The 18,560-nt window shown below is 38.6% G+C and overlaps 1 protein-coding gene across 6 annotated transcripts; it reads right to left on the bottom strand.

The window, feature by feature from the left end:
• Positions 1-328: 328 nt before the first annotated feature.
• Positions 329-18,245, bottom strand: LOC104588765 (KH domain-containing protein At4g18375-like). Of its 6 annotated transcripts, none has more exons than XM_010246836.3 (9): positions 18,104-18,245; positions 16,737-17,326; positions 5,056-5,559; positions 4,465-4,704; positions 4,079-4,342; positions 2,931-2,986; positions 2,733-2,829; positions 1,673-1,832; positions 329-810 (listed from the first exon to the last, which is right to left on the bottom strand). In XM_010246836.3, the coding sequence occupies exons 2-8, from the start codon at positions 17,322-17,324 to the stop codon at positions 1,701-1,703; spliced, it is 1,881 nt and encodes a 626-aa protein (XP_010245138.2). In that variant the 5' UTR covers positions 17,325-17,326; positions 18,104-18,245; the 3' UTR covers positions 329-810; positions 1,673-1,700. The 6 variants fall into 6 exon arrangements, with proteins under 6 accessions (XP_010245138.2, XP_010245139.2, XP_010245137.2 ...); XM_010246837.3 differs by having other exon boundaries at positions 329-766; XM_010246835.3 differs by lacking the exon at positions 329-810 and having other exon boundaries at positions 1,250-1,832.
• Positions 18,246-18,560: the final 315 nt, after the last annotated feature.

The following is an 18,560-nucleotide window of genomic DNA, read 5'->3' as shown; positions in this document are numbered from 1 at the left end:
TTTGAAGAGGGGGGGGAGGGGGGAGGGTTTAGAATTTACAAAAGCAGCAAGCAGCCCCCTGCCCTATACGGCAGAAACATCGATTGAAAGCCGCTGATTTTATGCATGCAAACCACTTATTAGTGGCATGACCAAAGACAAAATGAGTTCACATCTCCCGATTATGTCTTGTGGAGCGCAGATGTGAACTCAGACAAAATAATACGACAGGGGCAGCCAATCACCGTTTCACGTACAAATCAAATCAGAAATAATTGTCATTTGGCAGGCATAAAGGATGCAGCCATCAACGAGTGTCCATGAATTATAACACCGAAAAAGAGTAATCTTCAGACAATCTGAAAGGCTTCTTTCATTTTAAGTTAGTTCAACAAAAGCCTAAGTCCAACCAATAACAGAGCACATTGCAATTGGTAAGATACACTTGGAGGTGTTGGCTGAAAAAAAAAAACAAAAAGACCAGCCCGATCACCATTTTTTTTACATTCATATGTAACATGTGGCCTGGTTTCACCACGTCAAAAATTAGTCCTCAACTCCAGTATACAACCCGTCAAGCCCAACAGCACTCATTTTTGCAAGATCCATAGTTCCATACTTCATGATTCCTGAATTGGCTATTCCGCCATCACTAGTTCAAAGAATGGCAAGGAAAACGCTGAAAGACAAGAAAAATCTATCGTTCTAAAAGGCATGATTGCTTTCAAATGGCCCTGTTAGTCCAACACTTGAGAAGAAAAGCTGAAAGCTTGTGCGGTTGAATCAACTTTGACATGAAGAAAGAATAACAGAAAACAATCAACACAGCACCTGGAATATATTACATAGTGGCATTTCATTTCTAAAATTTTTTAGGTGAGACTAGTGAGAGGAAAAATGTACAGAATGTTGCAAGCATGATATGATATTTTGCTGGAAAAAAAAAGGTACCAAGAGCTGAGGGCCAGCAGAAATCAAAAAGCATATTGGTGAAAGTGGCCTGACACCTAAAAGTATTAATTCGAATTCAAAATGAACTTCCCCCTAAACTGAGGTTAGACATCAATTCAAGTTTAGAATCGAGAAAAGGAAGGATCCAATGAATCCTGGGGTGATTATAATTTTACAACATGGCTTTTCTGATATCAAGCTCCACTGCAAGCACGAACCAGGCCAGAAGAATATCAATGACAAAGATAACAACCAGTCACGTTGCACTGTGTATAATTGATACACATGATCCTACTAAGAAAATAGATGAGGGCAAGGATAACATAAAACATTAATATATAATACGAATTTACGAGCAGTGAACACAGTTGTGATCATCACCGGCAATACGTCGTGTGAATTTAAAGAGCACAGCGCAACTGGAAATAAAATGGGATCCACCCATTCAAAGACAAGGCATGATTAAAATAACACCAACAAAAGGAAAGAAAGACCCTATAAGTTCTAAGATAACTGGAGATGAAGATCAGATTCAGCAGCATAGACAGTAACCCAGCCCCCGACAGAAGTCAGATGTGAGTCCACCCACACATTTTCGAATTGGCACTCTTTAGGAGGCAAGAAGAATTCCAGTACGAGGATACTAGGAACTTTAAGTTCCTCTCTGGAATGAAAACCTAAATGAACTACAACAGAGAGGAACCTCCAAGTAAGAAAACTCCTAATTGAAACTAGAATTCACCTTCAATTTACTGGATAGATTATCTTTCTCATGCTGCCATTATGAATGCCTGGATCAAGTTCTCAGCTGAACGCTTTTGCTCTAATGTGCCAGATATCTGAGCCACTCGATCACCAAGAGAAGATTTTGATTCAAGAATCTCTATGGTTGCTCCTGAGATCTGCCACCAAAAACAAAACACATGCATCAAGCTGACTTAAAGTAATAATGCTGATGGCAAATACTCCATTCAATTAACAAAATGATTTAAATGAATCATAACAGATACTAGTTAAACAACACACGCTTGTTGCTGCCACCCAGGTCATGAAATGCAGAACCTCAGAAATGATGATATTATGGACATGCTACTTAACAAATTTCCTAAACAACACAACCAAATGTTATTTCAATAAAGAAACCATGGTATATGTAACCAATGAAGCATATGAATTCATCAAGTAAATATGATAGATTTATAAGTTTTCAGTAGAGCCAACTGGCTAGAGAACAGAAAGGCAAGCAAAGATCTCTTAATCCAGTAACCAACATAATTCAACCTATGTTGGAACTCGAGTTCAGTCCTCACAAGACCGTGATATCGTACTCACAGCCACTTGTAGCCGTGCATTGAGAATATCTCCCCATGAATAAAAGCATAAGAGTATTCCCAAAACACAGTTGCAAGTGGCTGTGAGTACAGAGTGAGCATGGTCTTGTGAGGACTGAATCCTATCTCCCTTGGTTGACCATCAGTATTTCATTTCATCAATGCTTGCACAGCCAGGTGAAAGGGAATAAAGAGTGTATGAACTTTGGGGATCATCAATTCATGGTTCAAGAGAATGAGAGAACAATGAATACATGGCCATTGAAACAGTATGACCTGTCCCTCCACCACAGACTATTCATGCAGCTCTGCCAGTGTAATCTCTCTTCAGGGGCCAAATAGCTTAGAAAAGTAACGTTTGCTATATCTATAAACACAAGTTAATAAACAATAAGTCATACAATCATCAAACATACAGAACTCTGTCCAATGATTGTTTTGCCTTTTGAGTAGAACGGACAGTAAACCAACCTTTCGGATGTTGCTAATGTTTGCACCACCTTTTCCCATCACTTTACCAACTGCATTTGCAGGGATCACCATCTCAAGATTTGAGGGTGGAGGCAACCTGTGCAGAAGTATGGAATATAAAACCCCGCCAAATTTAAAAAAAAAAAGTCAGCCTGAAAGAAATGCAGCTAAAGATATGAACTCAGATCAAACACAAACCCAAAATATGGCTTAGATGAATATGAAGAAAGTGATCCATAACCATTCTCTCCAACCTAAAGGGAAAAAAAGCAAGTCCAAAGATATAAAAGGTTAGCACAGGGGGAAAAAAGAAAAGTTTACACAAATGGCTAATATACAAGGTAAGCCGGAACAAAAAAGCTACTTACTGTATGTACTCACTTCAGTGTGAACAATGCATAGCGCCACAATAATAAATCACCACAATACAACTGTTTATACATCCAATACAATCATCTCTGCCATGTATGCATATACAGGTTCGGTGGCCTAGTACACCACCTCATTCAATAGGATTGAATGTTTGGTCTACAAGATTTTTTAAATAATAACAAGTGGGAGGCCCAGATTGATAGAATTGTGCACCAATTTTGCAGTACCTTTAAGTATGATGTATATAGAGTGTGAGACCACCCAAGTGAACTAGAAGAATGTTTTATATCAAGTCTTAATTTCTCTTACACAAGCAAATGGCAACCAAAGAGTGTCCTTTCATAGCTAGGTAAACTAGCAAATCACCACTAATAGCCAAATGCAAGCATTTCAAGAGGCTCTTTTTACCTATAATAATGATATAATTAATGATGAAATGAAGAAAAAACACTGCTAGAATGAAAGCAGTGGCAGGGGAACAAACGGTCAAGTTATCAGACCAACGAAAGGCTGGAAGAACAGAAAACGAAAAAGGAAACGGAACAGAATTAGTATTGAAGTAAAATCATTTTTTTCATGTAAATATAATATTTTTTTTGAGAAAAATATAATATTCAGGTGTTGACATTCAGTAAATGGTGCTCATCTGGAACTCAAATGCAGTAGTTTGTTTGGGTTGCTAACACGCAATCATTTAAATACTCTGATCCAGAGAATTGTACAACCAAATATATATAAAAAACGGGCAAAATGTTTCTCTTTAGCAAGGAAGACTTGGAATGAGAGGTGCAAGGCCAAGACTTAATTTCATACTTGGTGAGGCATTTCTTGAGATTGTAACTTGAGCCTTTCCCAGTTTTTTTTTTTTTTTATTTCCTATGTTTCAACAGTATAAAGAAAAGAAGAAAGCAAAGAAATTGATTCTCCAACTGGTTAAGAAAGAAATTGATTCCAGCTAGATGAATGGAACATACCGACAATGATCCATATCCGTAGAGGCTGCTTGAAGAAAGCATGCCCAAGCCACTTCCAGTTTCAACCCGATCATAACCCAAAGGAGCAACTGGTGGAACACTAGGGAGGACTGAAGGTACTGAAAGACCACTACCAGAAGAGTACAGAGAATCAGAAACAGGAAGGGGGTTGCGACCACTATCCCTATCCTTCAAAACATCGTCCCGAAGCCGCAGAACAATTTGAATTAGTGCATCTCTCACACTGCTAACAACTCCAACAACCTGAATGGGCAATAACAATGAAAAACTCAACTTTGATAATGACATTTCCACTTAAGGTTGGCTTGAGATAAACAAATATACTAAAAATGAGAAACTTCCAATTAACTGCAAGAGATACAGACCTCAACAAGCTCATCATTGGCCTTAGCACATTTAGGCTTCTCACTTCTGGAGATACGGACATCGGCTTTGGTTCTCCTCCGCATTTCATTTATAATTGAGCCACTCCTTCCAATAATACAACCAATAATTTTAGAAGGAATAAGGAGACGAATGCTAACAGTATCATCATCTTCATCATTTATTTTCTCTTGCAGAAGTAGAACAGCTTCAACTCCCATAGATTTCATATCATCCGAAGCCTGCCAATCAACAGATGCCACAAAACAGCTTTTTAATAAGCCTGAAACATGGGAAGAGGACCAAGGGGGAGAGGTGGAAGAAAAAAATTGTAACCAAAACCCTGCCAAGAATATCTATTAGGATGGAAGACATAGCAGATAACCCTAACCATTTTATCAATTCAGGAAAGAGTAGGAGGATTTTATAATGCAATCTGAAAGACAAAAATATACTAGACCCTCGCATTACTCAAATACACTATCCTGATGCAAGAAAAATGTTAAGCGAATTAGAAACATATATCAGCATTTTGTGACAACACTTGTATGAGAACCTTTGGAAAAAAGAAATGTAAGGGATAAAATCCTAACCTCTGTAGACGTGACTGTGATAAGACACTCATCACGATCACCCTTAGTATCATCAACCTCAATACGAGCACCACTTGCCTGCCTCACACTCTTGATGGAACTTCCTCCCTTGCCAATAACACGCCCAATCTTATCAAAGGGACACAGCAATCTTATTACTAACTCTTCAGATTGAGACAAACCACCATAACTTGAAACTACAGGAAGCGAAGATGAAGAATAGAGAGGCCATGCACTTCCTGAATCTGTGTATCCATGGAGATCAGGTATATGTGGTGTAGCACCAATTACTGAGGGAACAGATCTAGATGGTGGAACAATAGGATCTGCACTTGGATAAAATCCACCAGCAGGATAAATAGAGGCATCTGAAGGGATAATGATGCTTGGAGGAGCTTCAGGAACAGTTGTGTCGAGAGGAATTTCTTCTTTTGGAGAAAACTTGTATGTGATAGAAGACACTGCATATAGTGCCTTCTTCACAGCTTCAGCATCACCAGAGATCTACTCACAAAGATAATAGATCACAAATTAGATATGTTAAACGCAAAAGAAATTCAAGATTTCAACAAATTTCAAATAAAATGGATATCACAATAACTATTTTTCTTTGCAATAGACATCTTGTGGAATATGAATAATATATGAAACATATATTTTATGAGAGTAAATCATGAAGCAGGAAATAAGTAAACAACCATTGAAGTAATTGGAATTACATGGAAAGAGTACATTTTATCCCCACATAAATCCCAAATGTAAATCAAGTAAAATACTATTTCACTCCAATGCATTTGTTTTGCATTAAAGAAGTCAAAGCATCAAAAGAGGGTTTCCTTGCTAAGGAAAGGCAGCCTCTCATATGGCAGAACTTGATGAAATTTATAGGCCAGCCTGCTGCTGTTGCGATTACCTGTTTTTCTATTTGTTGAGATTTTTGAAAAGAAAAGGACAATAGGGTAACATAAAAGCATGTTTAGGCCTAACAGTACATAAACATTCTATGTAGTCCCCTCTTTTTGGAATAAATAGGAAGAAATTAGATGTCAAAAACAAATAAACAGAAAGAATTTACCCACATATCATTATCTTGTACATAGTTTAAAAATCAATGTCAGACCCAGACTTACATCAACATTACAGGTAATCTATGAATTTTGAGTATGAACCTAATAACTTCTAACAGTTACAAATTACAACATGCGTCAAATTAAAGGTACATGTGAATTATTTTGCCTCCACGTGAAACTGGAGAGAAAACTGACTCAAGGTCATTACTCAACTTGTGGCATAAATTTAAAGGGTAAAACTTGTAGGTCTGGTTTGATTTTGTCATGTTCAATGGGTTATCCAACAAGATCAAGATTGAAAATTCCCAACTACAAATGTCTAAGTTACTAATGATTATGAAGGGCCAATGACTCTAACAATATTTCCTGTTACATTATTCAAATACTGAGCTAATTTTTATTATTCAAAAATGATTGATAAGTATTGGTTTTTAAAATTAAACAACTGTTAAGGCAGGAAGATGGAGAAAAGGTTCGTGGAGGCAGGAAGATGGAGAAGAAATCTGAAGGTTGAAGCTAAGGTTTTCCTGTTTGAAGAAGAGAAAGGTAGAGGAAAGCTGAGTCTGAAGATAAGTGAAGCAAGGAGGGCTATGGTTCTGTTGTCTGGAACAAAAGTAGTGGAATGGTTGCAGAAGTTTGTGGAAGGGGCTAGTTTGAAAGGTAAGCAAAATAACAGTCAAGAGCTTGCAGTTGATGAAGGTACGAAATATACTGTTGAGAGCAGAAAGAATGTGAAAGGGTGCTACATAGCTCTGGCTGAGTTCTTCGGTGGAGGAAAGAAACAGCTGGTTTGTTTCGCAGCAGGAAAACAAAACCAGGGGAGGAGGGATGTGAGTAAGGTGCTTCAGGAATTTTTGCTCCGTGGAGTAACAAGAACAAAGGAGAGTTCAGGAAAAGCAGATGGGGTGGTTGAGAGAGATACCTTAACTGGAAGCATGGAGCAGGGATCTGTAATCTTAGCAAAAGCCAATGGTCAATGCAGGGTTTTGGATTACTCGAAGAAGGAAGAGTGGGAGAACAAATTTATAGTAGAGGCAGGGACGAAGAATGTTGAATGGAGGAGAGTTGCAGATTATTTAATATTGAACCTGAAACTGAAGCATGAGTTTATTGTGACTCCCTTTGATAAATGTAAAGTTGTAGTTGATTTTAGGGAGAACAGAGTAGACCTCTCGGCTGTCAACTTCCAGACTGATCTGGGGACTGTCACAGCAAATGGAATCCCCTCTCTAATGCCAAGAACTTCTCGATTGAAGATGGGGTTCTGATAAGGATAATAGGGCTGCCATTCCATCTGTGAAGGCAAGAAGTTGCAGAGGCCATTGCAGTGATGTGTGAAGGGAATTGGATGGTGCTTACTGGGGGGACCTCCACTCTGCAGCTATTCTTCTTAGTGGAGTGAGGCCTGAAGATATACCAAGAAAGGTGGAGATTAGAGTGGAGGGAGTTTTCGTGTCAGTTTGGTTGGCTTCCTCCATTGAAGCAAGAATGGAGGGAGGAGAACAGGTGGAGGAAGCAGCTGTATGTGGAGGAAGCAGATTGGAATTCTCAAAAAAATCTGGGTCTTACACTAAAATGGGCCAACAGCTTTTGGGGAGTCATAAAAACAAGGGTTTTTTGGAAAGTCAGAAACTTGATACACAAGTAACCCCTCTGACATGCAGCAGGTCTTTTTCACAGGTGGTTGGGAACAATGCCACGAAAAGTTTCAAGGTTGGGGAGGGGAGTAAAGAAGAAACAAGTTTTAAAAAGCCAGCTTTTGGGCCAACAAAGAAACTGGGTGAACTGGGGGTGGGTCGAAATGGTGGGCCTAATATTCAGGTGGGGTAGGACAAGAATGCTGAGCCTGTGAACCCTCTTATTTCTCCTGGGCCAAGGGAGAGAAAATCTTATTCAGTTGGGCCCAGTTTTGAGTCCATTTCTAAGAAGCCAAGGTCACATGATCACTTAAGTCCACACGTGACCACAGGGAGGTTACATGGTCACTTAAGTCCACACATGACCACAGGGAGGTCACATGGTTACTTAAGTCCACGTGACAGGGAGGTCACATGATCACTTAATGCAGCAAGTGAACAGTGGGAGGGAACCTCTGATAGACGATGTTAACCGTCTATCATCTTCATCCTCGAGTTCTTCAGTTCGTTCTCGAAAGGGAGGGCAGAGTCAACACTCAAGCTGCTCCCTGCAGTGGATCCCAGCGAAGAACCTGAATCGGCTATCGCCTGAGAGGCGGAATCCAAGAAGCATCAAGCGGTCTGTGTTAGAAAGGCTAGAATCTGGTGTTTGACCTGGAGAAGAAAGCAGTAGTGATGAGGACTTTGAGTCAGATGGAGCCTCGAGTCTGGGTAGTCTTGATCCGTGCACAAGACAAAACTTGATAGAAACAGGAAGCTTGAATACAGAGGTTCTGTTCTTAGAAGAAGAGGGGACTGTTGCAGACTATTCCAAGGAAGAAAGAAGTACAGGAGGCACAAGACAAAACTTGATAGAAACAGGAAGCTTGAAGACAGAGGTTCTGTTCTTAGAAGAAGAGGGGACTGTTGCAGACTATTCCAAGGAAGAAAGAAGTACAGGAGGCACTGCAAATGCTGGACAGCTCCGTCTATCTCAAGCTGAGGAAATCAACATAATCTCTCAGGGCTCTTGGGATTTAAATGGAAAAACTCGACCCTCTCTATTGAACTTGGATAAGGATGAACCAGAAAGGGGAGTGCTGGAGTCGGGTCTTCAAGGGAGTAAGTTAGATGTTGCTGTTAACTTTACCATGAACACTTTACAAAAGTTCCCTTGTAAGGAAATGATACCAGACTCGGTCGTCTTTGGCAAACAGTCCAGTCCTAGCTTCTCGAATGCTCTCCCTAACCAATCAGGTATGATTGTCAGTTTATTTGTGGATACTAACCAGTGTGATATGCCTGAAACAGATGTACCAGCATCCCATCCAGAATGTACGACAAAAGTATGCTTAGAGGTGGAAGAAGGGAGAGTTGGGGAAGGCAATCTTGAAGAAAAGAGTAAAGAATCAGATGAAGCTTGGAGACTGATTTGCACAGAGTTTGAGTTGCTCAAACAAAATGAAGAATATATGGATGGGTTCAATGAAGTGGTCATGGGTAGGGGAAAGGAAGGGGATGACCCTGTTAGAGGAGAACTTCAGACCTCATTAGTGGAGGTTTTTGGTGGGGGGGATTAGGCTGATGCAAGGGCTGAAAGGAGTGAACAGGTGGAAACATTCAATAAGAGGAGGGAGGAAAAAAAGAAAAAAAGGTCAGAGGTGGAAAGATTAATTTGTGACATAGAAGGGAACTTAGAGTTTAGTGGTAGAGGAGATAGGAGAAAGGGATTGAAGTAAGGAGTTGTGGTTTAAGGTTGAGGGTGTTCTATAGGTTTGTGCCTATGAGGATAGTTAGCTGGAATGTTAGGGGTTTAGGGAGTGCAAGGAAAAGGAGGGTGATTAAGGGCTTATTTAAAAGGGAAAGGCCTGACATTGTTATGTTGCAAGAAACAAAGTTGTCAGAGCTGGATAGAAGATGGATGAGGAGTGTGTGGAGGTCTAGAGGAGTAGGATGGATTTCAGCCCCATCTTGGGAGCCTCAGGGGGGATTGTCACACTTTGGAAAGATGATGTAGTAGAGGTAGTGGAGGAGTTAATAAGGAGATTCTCAGTTTCCATCAAATTTAAGAATGTAGAGGATGACTTCACTTGGGTGTTAACTAATGTCTACGGTCCCAATAATTATAGAGAAAGGAATGACATGTAGGAGGAACTGTATGCAATTCAAGGTTTATGGGAATGTCCATGTTGTTTGGAAGGGGATTTTAATGTGATAAGATTTTCTGAAGAAACTAATAACTCCCAACAAACCATCACAACTAGCATGAGAAAGTTTAATAGCTTTATTGCTGATTGTGAGTTAAAGGAGATCCCACTAGTGCAAGCTCGATTTACTTGGTCTAACTTACAGGAAGTGTCCTTGTGGTCGAAGTTGGATAGGTTTATCTTTAATGTTGATTGGGAGAACTGTTGGGGAAACTTGGTGTCTAGAGATTTGCCTAGGGTGACCTCGGATCATTGTCCTATAAGAATAGGTGTGGAAGATTTTATCAGTGGACCTAGACCCTTTAGGTTTCAAAACATGTGGCTAACCCACCCGGATTTTGTGAATAAAGTAAAATTTTGGTGGATTGAGGAATTGAGGGGGACAAAATGGAAAAGGGTAAGATTTCACAAGAAACTACAGAGGATAAGAGCCAAAATAAAAGTTTGGAACAAGGAACATTTTGGAAGACTTGAGGAGCAAAAAGTGAATCTAATCTCTAGGATAGAAGAGTTGGATGAAAGAGAGGCTCAATCTAGAATAGAGGAGGGGGAGAGAGTTCTGAGGGGACAGTTGAAGAAGGACTTAGAAGAGGTCCTACTGAGGGAAGAAATAAGTTGGAGGCAGAAATCGAGGCATAGATGGATTAAGGAAGGTGATGGGAATACTAAGTTTTTTCATGATGTAGCAAATGGGAGGAGGAGAAAAAATTTTGTGTCTAAGAGGTGGGGGGGGAGGAATTCACTAACTAGGATGATATTGCTAGGAAGTTTGTGGAACATTTCAAACCGGTTTACAGAAGACCCTTAGAAGAGAGGAGGGAAATTGAAGGGATTGATTAGTCAAGGTTGGAGGAAGATCAGTGGTTGGAAAGAAACTTTGAGGAAGAAGAGATTAGGAAGGCGGTGTTTTTGATGGATAGGTCCAAAGCTCCAGGACCAGATGGTTTTATAATGGCTTTTTACCATGATTGTTGGGAGGTGATAAAAGATGATCTTTGTGAGGTTTTTAATGAGTTCGCAGAGAAGCATATAGTTAGTCGAGGCATTAATTCCACATTCTTGGCCCTAGTTCCAAAGAAAGCTTATGCTCTCCATCCTAAAGATTTTAGGCCAATTAGTTTGGTGACTAGTATTTATAAAATCCTAGCCAAGGTCTTGTCTTTAAGGATTAAAGAAATCCTCCCCTCCATTATTAGTCAGGCTCAAGGGGCTTTCACCCAAAGGCGTCAGATAATTGATCAGATTCTGATTTGCCAATGAATGTATGGAAGAGATGAAGAGGTCCAAGCAAAGAGGCTTTGTTTGTAAGCTTGATATGGAGAAAGCCTATGATTTGGTGGACTGGCAGTTCCTACTAGAAGTTTTGAGGAAGTGTGGGTTTGGGGAAAGATGGTGCAGTTGGATGACTGGTTGTCTTAGCTTTTGTCACTATTTCGTCCTAGTAAACGGGGTGGTGAGGGATTTTTTTTCCAGCTAGTAGGGGAATCAGACAAGGGGACCCACTTTCACCCTTCCTCTTTACCTTGGTAGCTGATGTATGTAGTTGAATTATCACTAGGGCTGATAGGGAAAATGTGATAAGGGGTTAGAGAGTAGGCACAAACCGAATTCCAGTCACTCACCTTCAGTTTGCAGATGACTTGATGATCTTTTGTGAGGGAGGTTTCGGTGAGAAGGTGGAAAATTTGAAAGAATTGATACAGTTTTTGAAGGAGTCTCTAATTTGAAAATCAATCTAGGAAAAATCTGCATAGCCGGAGCAAATTTAGTTTTTGAGGAGGTTGAGGCGATTGCAGGCTGTCTTGAGTGCTCCATTTCCTCCTAGCCTTTGTCTTACTTAGGGCTTCCATTGGGAGCAAACCCTAGGGAGAGTAGGTTTTGGACCCCAATCTTGGATAAGTTAGAAAAGAGACTAGCTGATTGGAAGATAAATTATATCTCTTTGGGTGAGAGGATCACTTTGATAAAAGCTACCCTCATGAATCTACCTACCTATTATCTATCTATCTTTAAAAATACCATCTAGGGAAGCGAAGAAGTTGGAAAAATTGATGAGAGATTTTCTGTGGGAACCGGGAGAAGGTAAAAAAGACCATATTGTGGGTAGAAGCAAAGAGAAGGGAAGATTAGAGCTCGGGAATGTGCTTAAAAAGAACTCAGCTCTGTTAGGGAAGTGGTTGTGGAGATGACCTTTCGAGCGGGATAGACTCTGACACGAAGTAGTGAAGAGTATTCATGGATGTTCAGAGTGGTTGGGATGCTGGTGCATCAAGGAGGGCTAACCTAGCCACACCTTGGAAAGCAATTCACAAGGTTCTTCCACAGTTCCTTAGCTATGTCAGGTATGATGCTTGTTCAGGTAATTCTATTCAGTTTTGGGAGGACATTTGGGTTGGAGATCTCCCTTTGAAAGACCTTTTTCCTTCACTGTACTCTGTTTCCTTGTATAAAAATGAGGTGATCTCAAAATTCCTTTCGTCGAATTTATCCTTACCACCTTTGTCTTGGGATTTTGGTTTCAGTAGAGGATTAAGGGATGAGGAAATTAAGTGTTTGTCTACTCTTCTATGTCTCCTTGATAAGGTTTGGTTAGATCCCTCAAAACCTGATAAAAGGATTTGGGCCATTCACCCCAAAGGGTCTTTTTCTTGTGGTTCCTTTTTCAAGTTCCTCGGCCAATCTCCCTCTCATCAGAGTTTCCCTTTCAAAGAAGTCTTGTGTAGGCCGGTCCCCCCCAAGGTTATGGCTTTGTGTTGGGAAGTGTGGCATGGTAAAGTAAACACGATGGACAACCTACAAAAGAGAAGACTCGTCCTTTGTATTTCACCAAACTGGTGCATTCTTTGCAGATCTCATGGTGAGGATTGTAATCATCTATTTTTATCTTGTAGTGTCACTGTAGAGCTCTGGGCTTGGCTTCTATCTTTGTTTGGGTCTAGTTGGGATATGCCAACAGAAGTAAGCACAATCTTTAACCCTTCTTTCTTCTCTTGGCCCCATAAAAGAGGAAGGAAAATGTGGAGATGCTCACAAGCAACATTATTATGGGCAATATGGGAAGAAAGGAATTCCAGAATCTTCCAAGAAAAAGGAAGCAGTAGTCAAACCTTAAAGGACTGCATTTTGTTCAAGTCTTTACATTGGTTAAAGACTCTAGAATTATTTAACCATTTTACTTTTACTAATTGTTGGAAGGATTGGAAGTTGGTAGCAAGTTGTTCCTCCTACAGGGGAAGGGCAGTGACTAGCTAGGTCCCCCTCCTCTTGGTTCTTTGAAGCTGAATTTTGATGGGAGTAGCCAGGGTAACCCGGGTCCCTTTGGGATGGGAGGTGTACTGAGCAATGAGGCTAGAGAGGTTGTCTTAATCTACTATGGCCCTTTAGGAGTTGGAAACTCTATCTGGGTAGAACTGCTAGCTGCAATACAAGGAATACTTCTTGCAAAAGAAGTGGGCGTGGAGCAGCTTCTGATTGAAGGAGACTCTAAGACAGTGGTGGACTGGTTAAATAATCCGGAGGATGTCACTTGGGGCTACAAAAATGAGTTAAAGAAACTCAAATGGCTGACAAGAAATATCTCTATAACAGTACAATGGATTGGGAGATCAGCTAATGCTTTTGCTGATGTCTTGGAAAAACAAGGGATAAATAGGGAAACATTGTTCTGGGCACAAATGTAACTATTGTTTTAATTTCAACATTCATGTTTTCTCTGTTGTAGTTTGTGTATTTGCTGTTTGGAGAGGCTGCTCCTCACGCCTCTAAGGGGATCTTCTTGTATCTATTCATTATTTTAATGGAATTGATGTTATTTATCAAAAAAAATGATGAATTGGCAACATACACTTGATTTTCAGAGATAATGACACTTTTATATGTAATATAATGACAAGATTTTTGAACAACACATGCAATTTTTTTTTTCAAACACATACGCATATAAAAATTAAAAGACCTAAATTTTAGCACTAGATGCATTCCTATCAACTGAAAATGGGTCATGTTCATATGAATGAATAAAGGGGACATGTTGTATCATTTGAACACATTCTGGTTTGCACCTTGTGCCCTAGGATAGTGGAATTCTTCCCATCACACTGCCACATTTTAAAACACTAGTAAGTGTGCATAAGTATTTTAGTCATTTATCAAAAAAATGTAAGATTTAAATAGAAAAAATTCAATGGAGTGAAAAGTAGTAGTTCAATTTACAATTTAACCTCATAATTAAATAGGGACTAAATTCAAAAATGAGTATTTTAGTCAAAAGAAAGTTCTACAATTTTATTCATATTTTTATAGTATTGTAAATATAGAATTATAGATGTGTTCAATTTTTCTATTACACTTTTGTATTATTTTTGTGAATAAAAATAATTCTAATATCTCACACTTACATTTTGTTTAAATGATAAATATATGATATTATACATGTGCCTAAATGTTTTTTTTGCAAAATTTATGTATTTTTTTCATTTTTGTATTTTTATATTTTATTAATTTCCATTTTTGTATTTTATATCTTATTAATTTTCATTCTTGGTCAGTTCTAAATTATGTAATTCATTTTCATTACCAATAAAAAATAATTATTGTTCTTATAAAAAATAAAAATAATTATTGTTGATTACACTTATTTTTTTAATTTGATTAATAAAAATATCATAAATGTGTCTAATTTTTTCTACATTTTTGTAAGTTTCTATATTTATTTCTATTTTAAAAATTTTATTACCTAACTATGACTTCATATGTTGATCAATTTGATTTGGATGGTTGAATTGCTTAGCCACCACATGGATTAAAAATGGTTTTTTTTAGTCAACTTTAAAATATATGGGTTATATTGTTAAAAATATTGACACAAATCTCTGGTCATGACAAAGCAAAAAGGGCCAATGTAAATAAAACTCATATTTTGATCCCTAGACCCCTCCCTCTGAGGCATAACTCATATCTCTGTATGAGGGGTCTCTTTTTGTATCCTTAACTTCTTGATGTTTCCAATGGATCCCCTTGCTTACAAAAATAAATAAATAAATAAAAATAAAAATCTAATTTAAAAAGAAAAAATGGGACTATGGGAGTTAATAATTTAAGTATAAGAGGGGATTAAATGAGGTGGAAATTAATAACTGAAATTACATCTTCAACCTTTTCATTAGAGATGGAATAAATACACAATTATGGGCATTTTAGTAGCCACTAAAGCTGTAATAAAATGACTTTTATACCCTTTCTCAAACAAAGAAGTAGAGGGTAATTTTAGTCCAAAAAAGGTTCACATTGCATTCACACTTTTTAGATAGTATAGATTGGATTTACTAACATTAGACTTCACAACATGTCTACTTTTCAATGGTAAATATTATTTTTTTACTGAATAATGACTTTTTTTTATAATTTTTACTGAATAATGACTTTCAAAGATAGACTTTCTGAAACATGCTGGATTTCAACCCAAATTATGTAACCACACAATGGTGGAATTTATCCTAAACAATCCCCATTGGCAAAAAGATGATGACATCTACAGGATTTGATTTCTCAGTGGCAAGGAATAGGTCTGAGCAAGAGAGGTAAGACCTATTGACTGATAATACTGCACACTGTTCTTTGGGGAATTTGGGAGGAAAGAAACAATCGGCTGTTTGAAAATAGGTCCAAATCTAAAGGTGAACTGAGCAACCACTACTGCAACTTGTGGGCCTCTAGTTCAGAGTTCACAGGAGTTAGTATCAATGATCTCAGCAGAAACATATATAACTTCCTGGTTTCTTCCCCTCCTACCCCACTCTCTACTAGAGCTCCTTTAGTTAGGAGGGAAGGAATCTGGACTCTCAGCTTTGATGGAAGTGCTTATGGTAACCCCGGAGCTGCTGGCATTGGAAGAATTCTAAGAGATGAGAATGGCCACACATGCTGGGTTTATAGTGGTCCGATTGGGATAGCTGACTCAACAAAGGCAGAAGTGTTAGCAGCTCTAACAGGGATTCGCCTAGTCAGCAAACTGGGTATCCAAAGCTTCTCAATTGAAGGTGACTTAGTCAATACTATAAGATGGTTGGAACGACAGGAAACTGGACCTTGGAGACTTAGTCACTTCCTATCAGAGGCAAGGGACCTCCTGGCTCCTTTGAATGCTTCTCTAACCTGGATCCCAAGGGAACTAAATAAAATGGCAGATGGTCTAGAAAAATTAGGAGTTATTCTAGAGACTCTGTACTGTGATTCCTGTCCTCCTGTGTAATTCTCAGGGGTCTAGCCCCTCTTTTGTATTTGTACACACTCTTGTGTACCTCTCTTTTCATCAATAAAATTGTTGACTTTTCTCAAAAAAAAAAAGATGATGGCATCTAGGTGAAGTTTTTTTCAGAAGGTTACATAAAGTTCAACAGAGTGGTTTATTTGAAGTATGTGACGTACTGAAGGGTTTTCTGTTGTAAATATAATGCAGTGTACTTATAGTGTATTATAATAAATCCAAAGCAAACAGTAGTACAAAGTCATATACAGAAATTCATAGATAAATATCATACGAAAATTATTAATAAATACTGGCAGAAAAATAAGATTTTATGAGAAAATCTGATTGCCAAATATTCTCCAAAACTGTTGTTCTTGTAACTAAATGTAAAAGACAAACCTCTGAATCAACTTTATCTAGGATTTATTCTTCCTAAAAATGCACTAAGCATAGACAAGAACTAACCTTACCATATCCAGACCTTTCAGAAATACATGATACAATTATATATTCAAAATTGTCAATAGGTTATAGGATATACCAGAATGAAGTTGTCAAAATCCATAGCACATGAATGAGTAGGGTCATTAGCGTCTTTGGGGGAAACTTTGATGTTTGCCTTTGTTTTGCTTCTTAATTTCTTGATTGTTGCTCCAGACTTTCCAATAACATTCGCTGATTGGCTAGTAGGAACAAGAATATGAGCCTCCTCCTTATCTTTTCGTTTCTTGTCAGAATCCCCAGCGGTAGCTACTGCATTAGCAATAGAAGCATGTACTTTGAGAAGTGCATCCTGGGCAGGGCAGAGGGGCTTCATATCATCATTGTCATCATCAACCTCTACATCTTCCTTCTCCTTAACATGGCAATATATTGTTATAACCCTCTCCTTGGCACCAGGAAAAGGGTCCACAACCTTAATCTTCGCTCGTGTCTCCTGTCTTATTGAATTTATTACTTTCCCACCCTTACCAATGACACTTCCAATGACATTATCTGGGCAGAGTATGCGATAAATAACCAACTCACCATCCCCTGTATCATCTTTGTTGTTGGCTCGTTTCTTCTGGTTCTTGGTATCTCCATCATTGTCCCTCTGTGAACGGGAGCGCTTACCAGTCTCACCCATATCTGGCCAATCAAATATACCTTACAGTATAATCACTTCCTATAAGGATATAATGCAGTATAAGCAAGGTTCAAAATTTATCGGGTGTATCGTATCGTCGGTGGCTTCCCGATACGCCTATTTACAGGTGTTTAGGGAACCCCTCTTTTTAATAAAAAATATATATAAAAATAGGCCCAAAAACCAAATTTTTTGAAAAAAAAAACTAAAAAGCATAAAAGCGTGTTATTTTAAGTACCGATACGCCCCTGTGTATCGATATTTTGCATCTTGCCTTCCTTTCCCTACTTTTTCCTTCAAACCAAACACAGCCTTGAGAATGTCAAAGGCATAGACACTATACCATACCAAAAGACCTTACAGAACTACTCGTACACACCAATTCACCGACATTAATTAATCGGTACAAAACAACGTCGTTTCGTTAATAACTAAACTTTAATACGAGCAAAAACGGTTTTTTTTTTTGCTTTTCTACTTTACGAACCAGCCAGACAAAAAATCATCATCCAGAACCACAACGAATACCATAGTAAAACAAAAAATGCAAAAGAAAGGAACTCCTCAGAACGATTTTCTTCTAACAGAACCAAGAGGATTATGCAACAAATAACTATATAAGACTTCTGGGAAAAAAAAGAAAAATAGAACACTTCTGAAATTCTTGCTTTGAACCAAAAATCCAAGAAAGAAAAAGAAAAAAAAAACCGTAACTCTAGGATGCTCAAAAAGTTAGCTTGAAGAGAAGAAACGCTGAAATAATGGCGCAAGAAACGTACCTGTAACCAGGAAGAGGCCGAGGAAAAACCCTAGCCCTAGAAGAGAAACACAAACGAGTTGCTACTTCGTTGAGCTCGAGACTTTGTGGAGGAAGTCCCGTCAGGATTACGATTGGTTCAATCTAGTTGGTATAAAGAGTTGAGTTTCACAACCGGGTTGTTCGGTAATTTTATTTACTTTTTTCTGAAAGGAAACCGGCTATAAGTGGTTAATATTCAACATTTTAGGCGGAACGGGTAAATGCGGGTTCTGGAGACGGGAAAGAAGCTCCGGATTCGAGTAACGTTCACAACCATAGACAACGTTTTAAAAAACGATCCGGAAACGGAACCGTTCTTCCACCGGTTTTCGGGTTAACATCCGACTGTTCGGTTCGAATGGACGGTCCATTCTGACAGTAAAATAAAAGAATAAAAAAAAAATTGTCAAAAATCATTGAATGGGTCAACGGGTCAA

This window comes from Nelumbo nucifera, chromosome 3 (genome assembly GCF_055504915.1).
Source record: "Nelumbo nucifera cultivar China Antique chromosome 3, China Antique-T2T, whole genome shotgun sequence".
Classification (NCBI taxonomy): domain Eukaryota; kingdom Viridiplantae; phylum Streptophyta; class Magnoliopsida; order Proteales; family Nelumbonaceae; genus Nelumbo; species Nelumbo nucifera.
The sequence above is the reverse complement of the archived record's forward strand: the minus strand, read 5'-3'. Positions and strand labels throughout refer to the sequence as shown.

Bases quoted from the DNA above. Each gene is read 5' to 3' on its own strand.
- LOC104588765 (XM_010246836.3), bottom strand. From the start codon at position 17,324: ATGGGTGAGACTGGTAAGCGCTCCCGTTCACAGAGGGACAATGATGGA. The intron at 4,343-4,464 runs GTCTGTATCTCT...TTGCCCATTCAG, and splicing joins CCAATGATGAGCTTGTTGAG to GTTGTTGGAGTTGTTAGCAG. The intron at 2,830-2,930 runs GTTTGTGTTTGA...ACTTCTGCACAG, and splicing joins TCATCTAAGCCATATTTTGG to GTTGCCTCCACCCTCAAATC.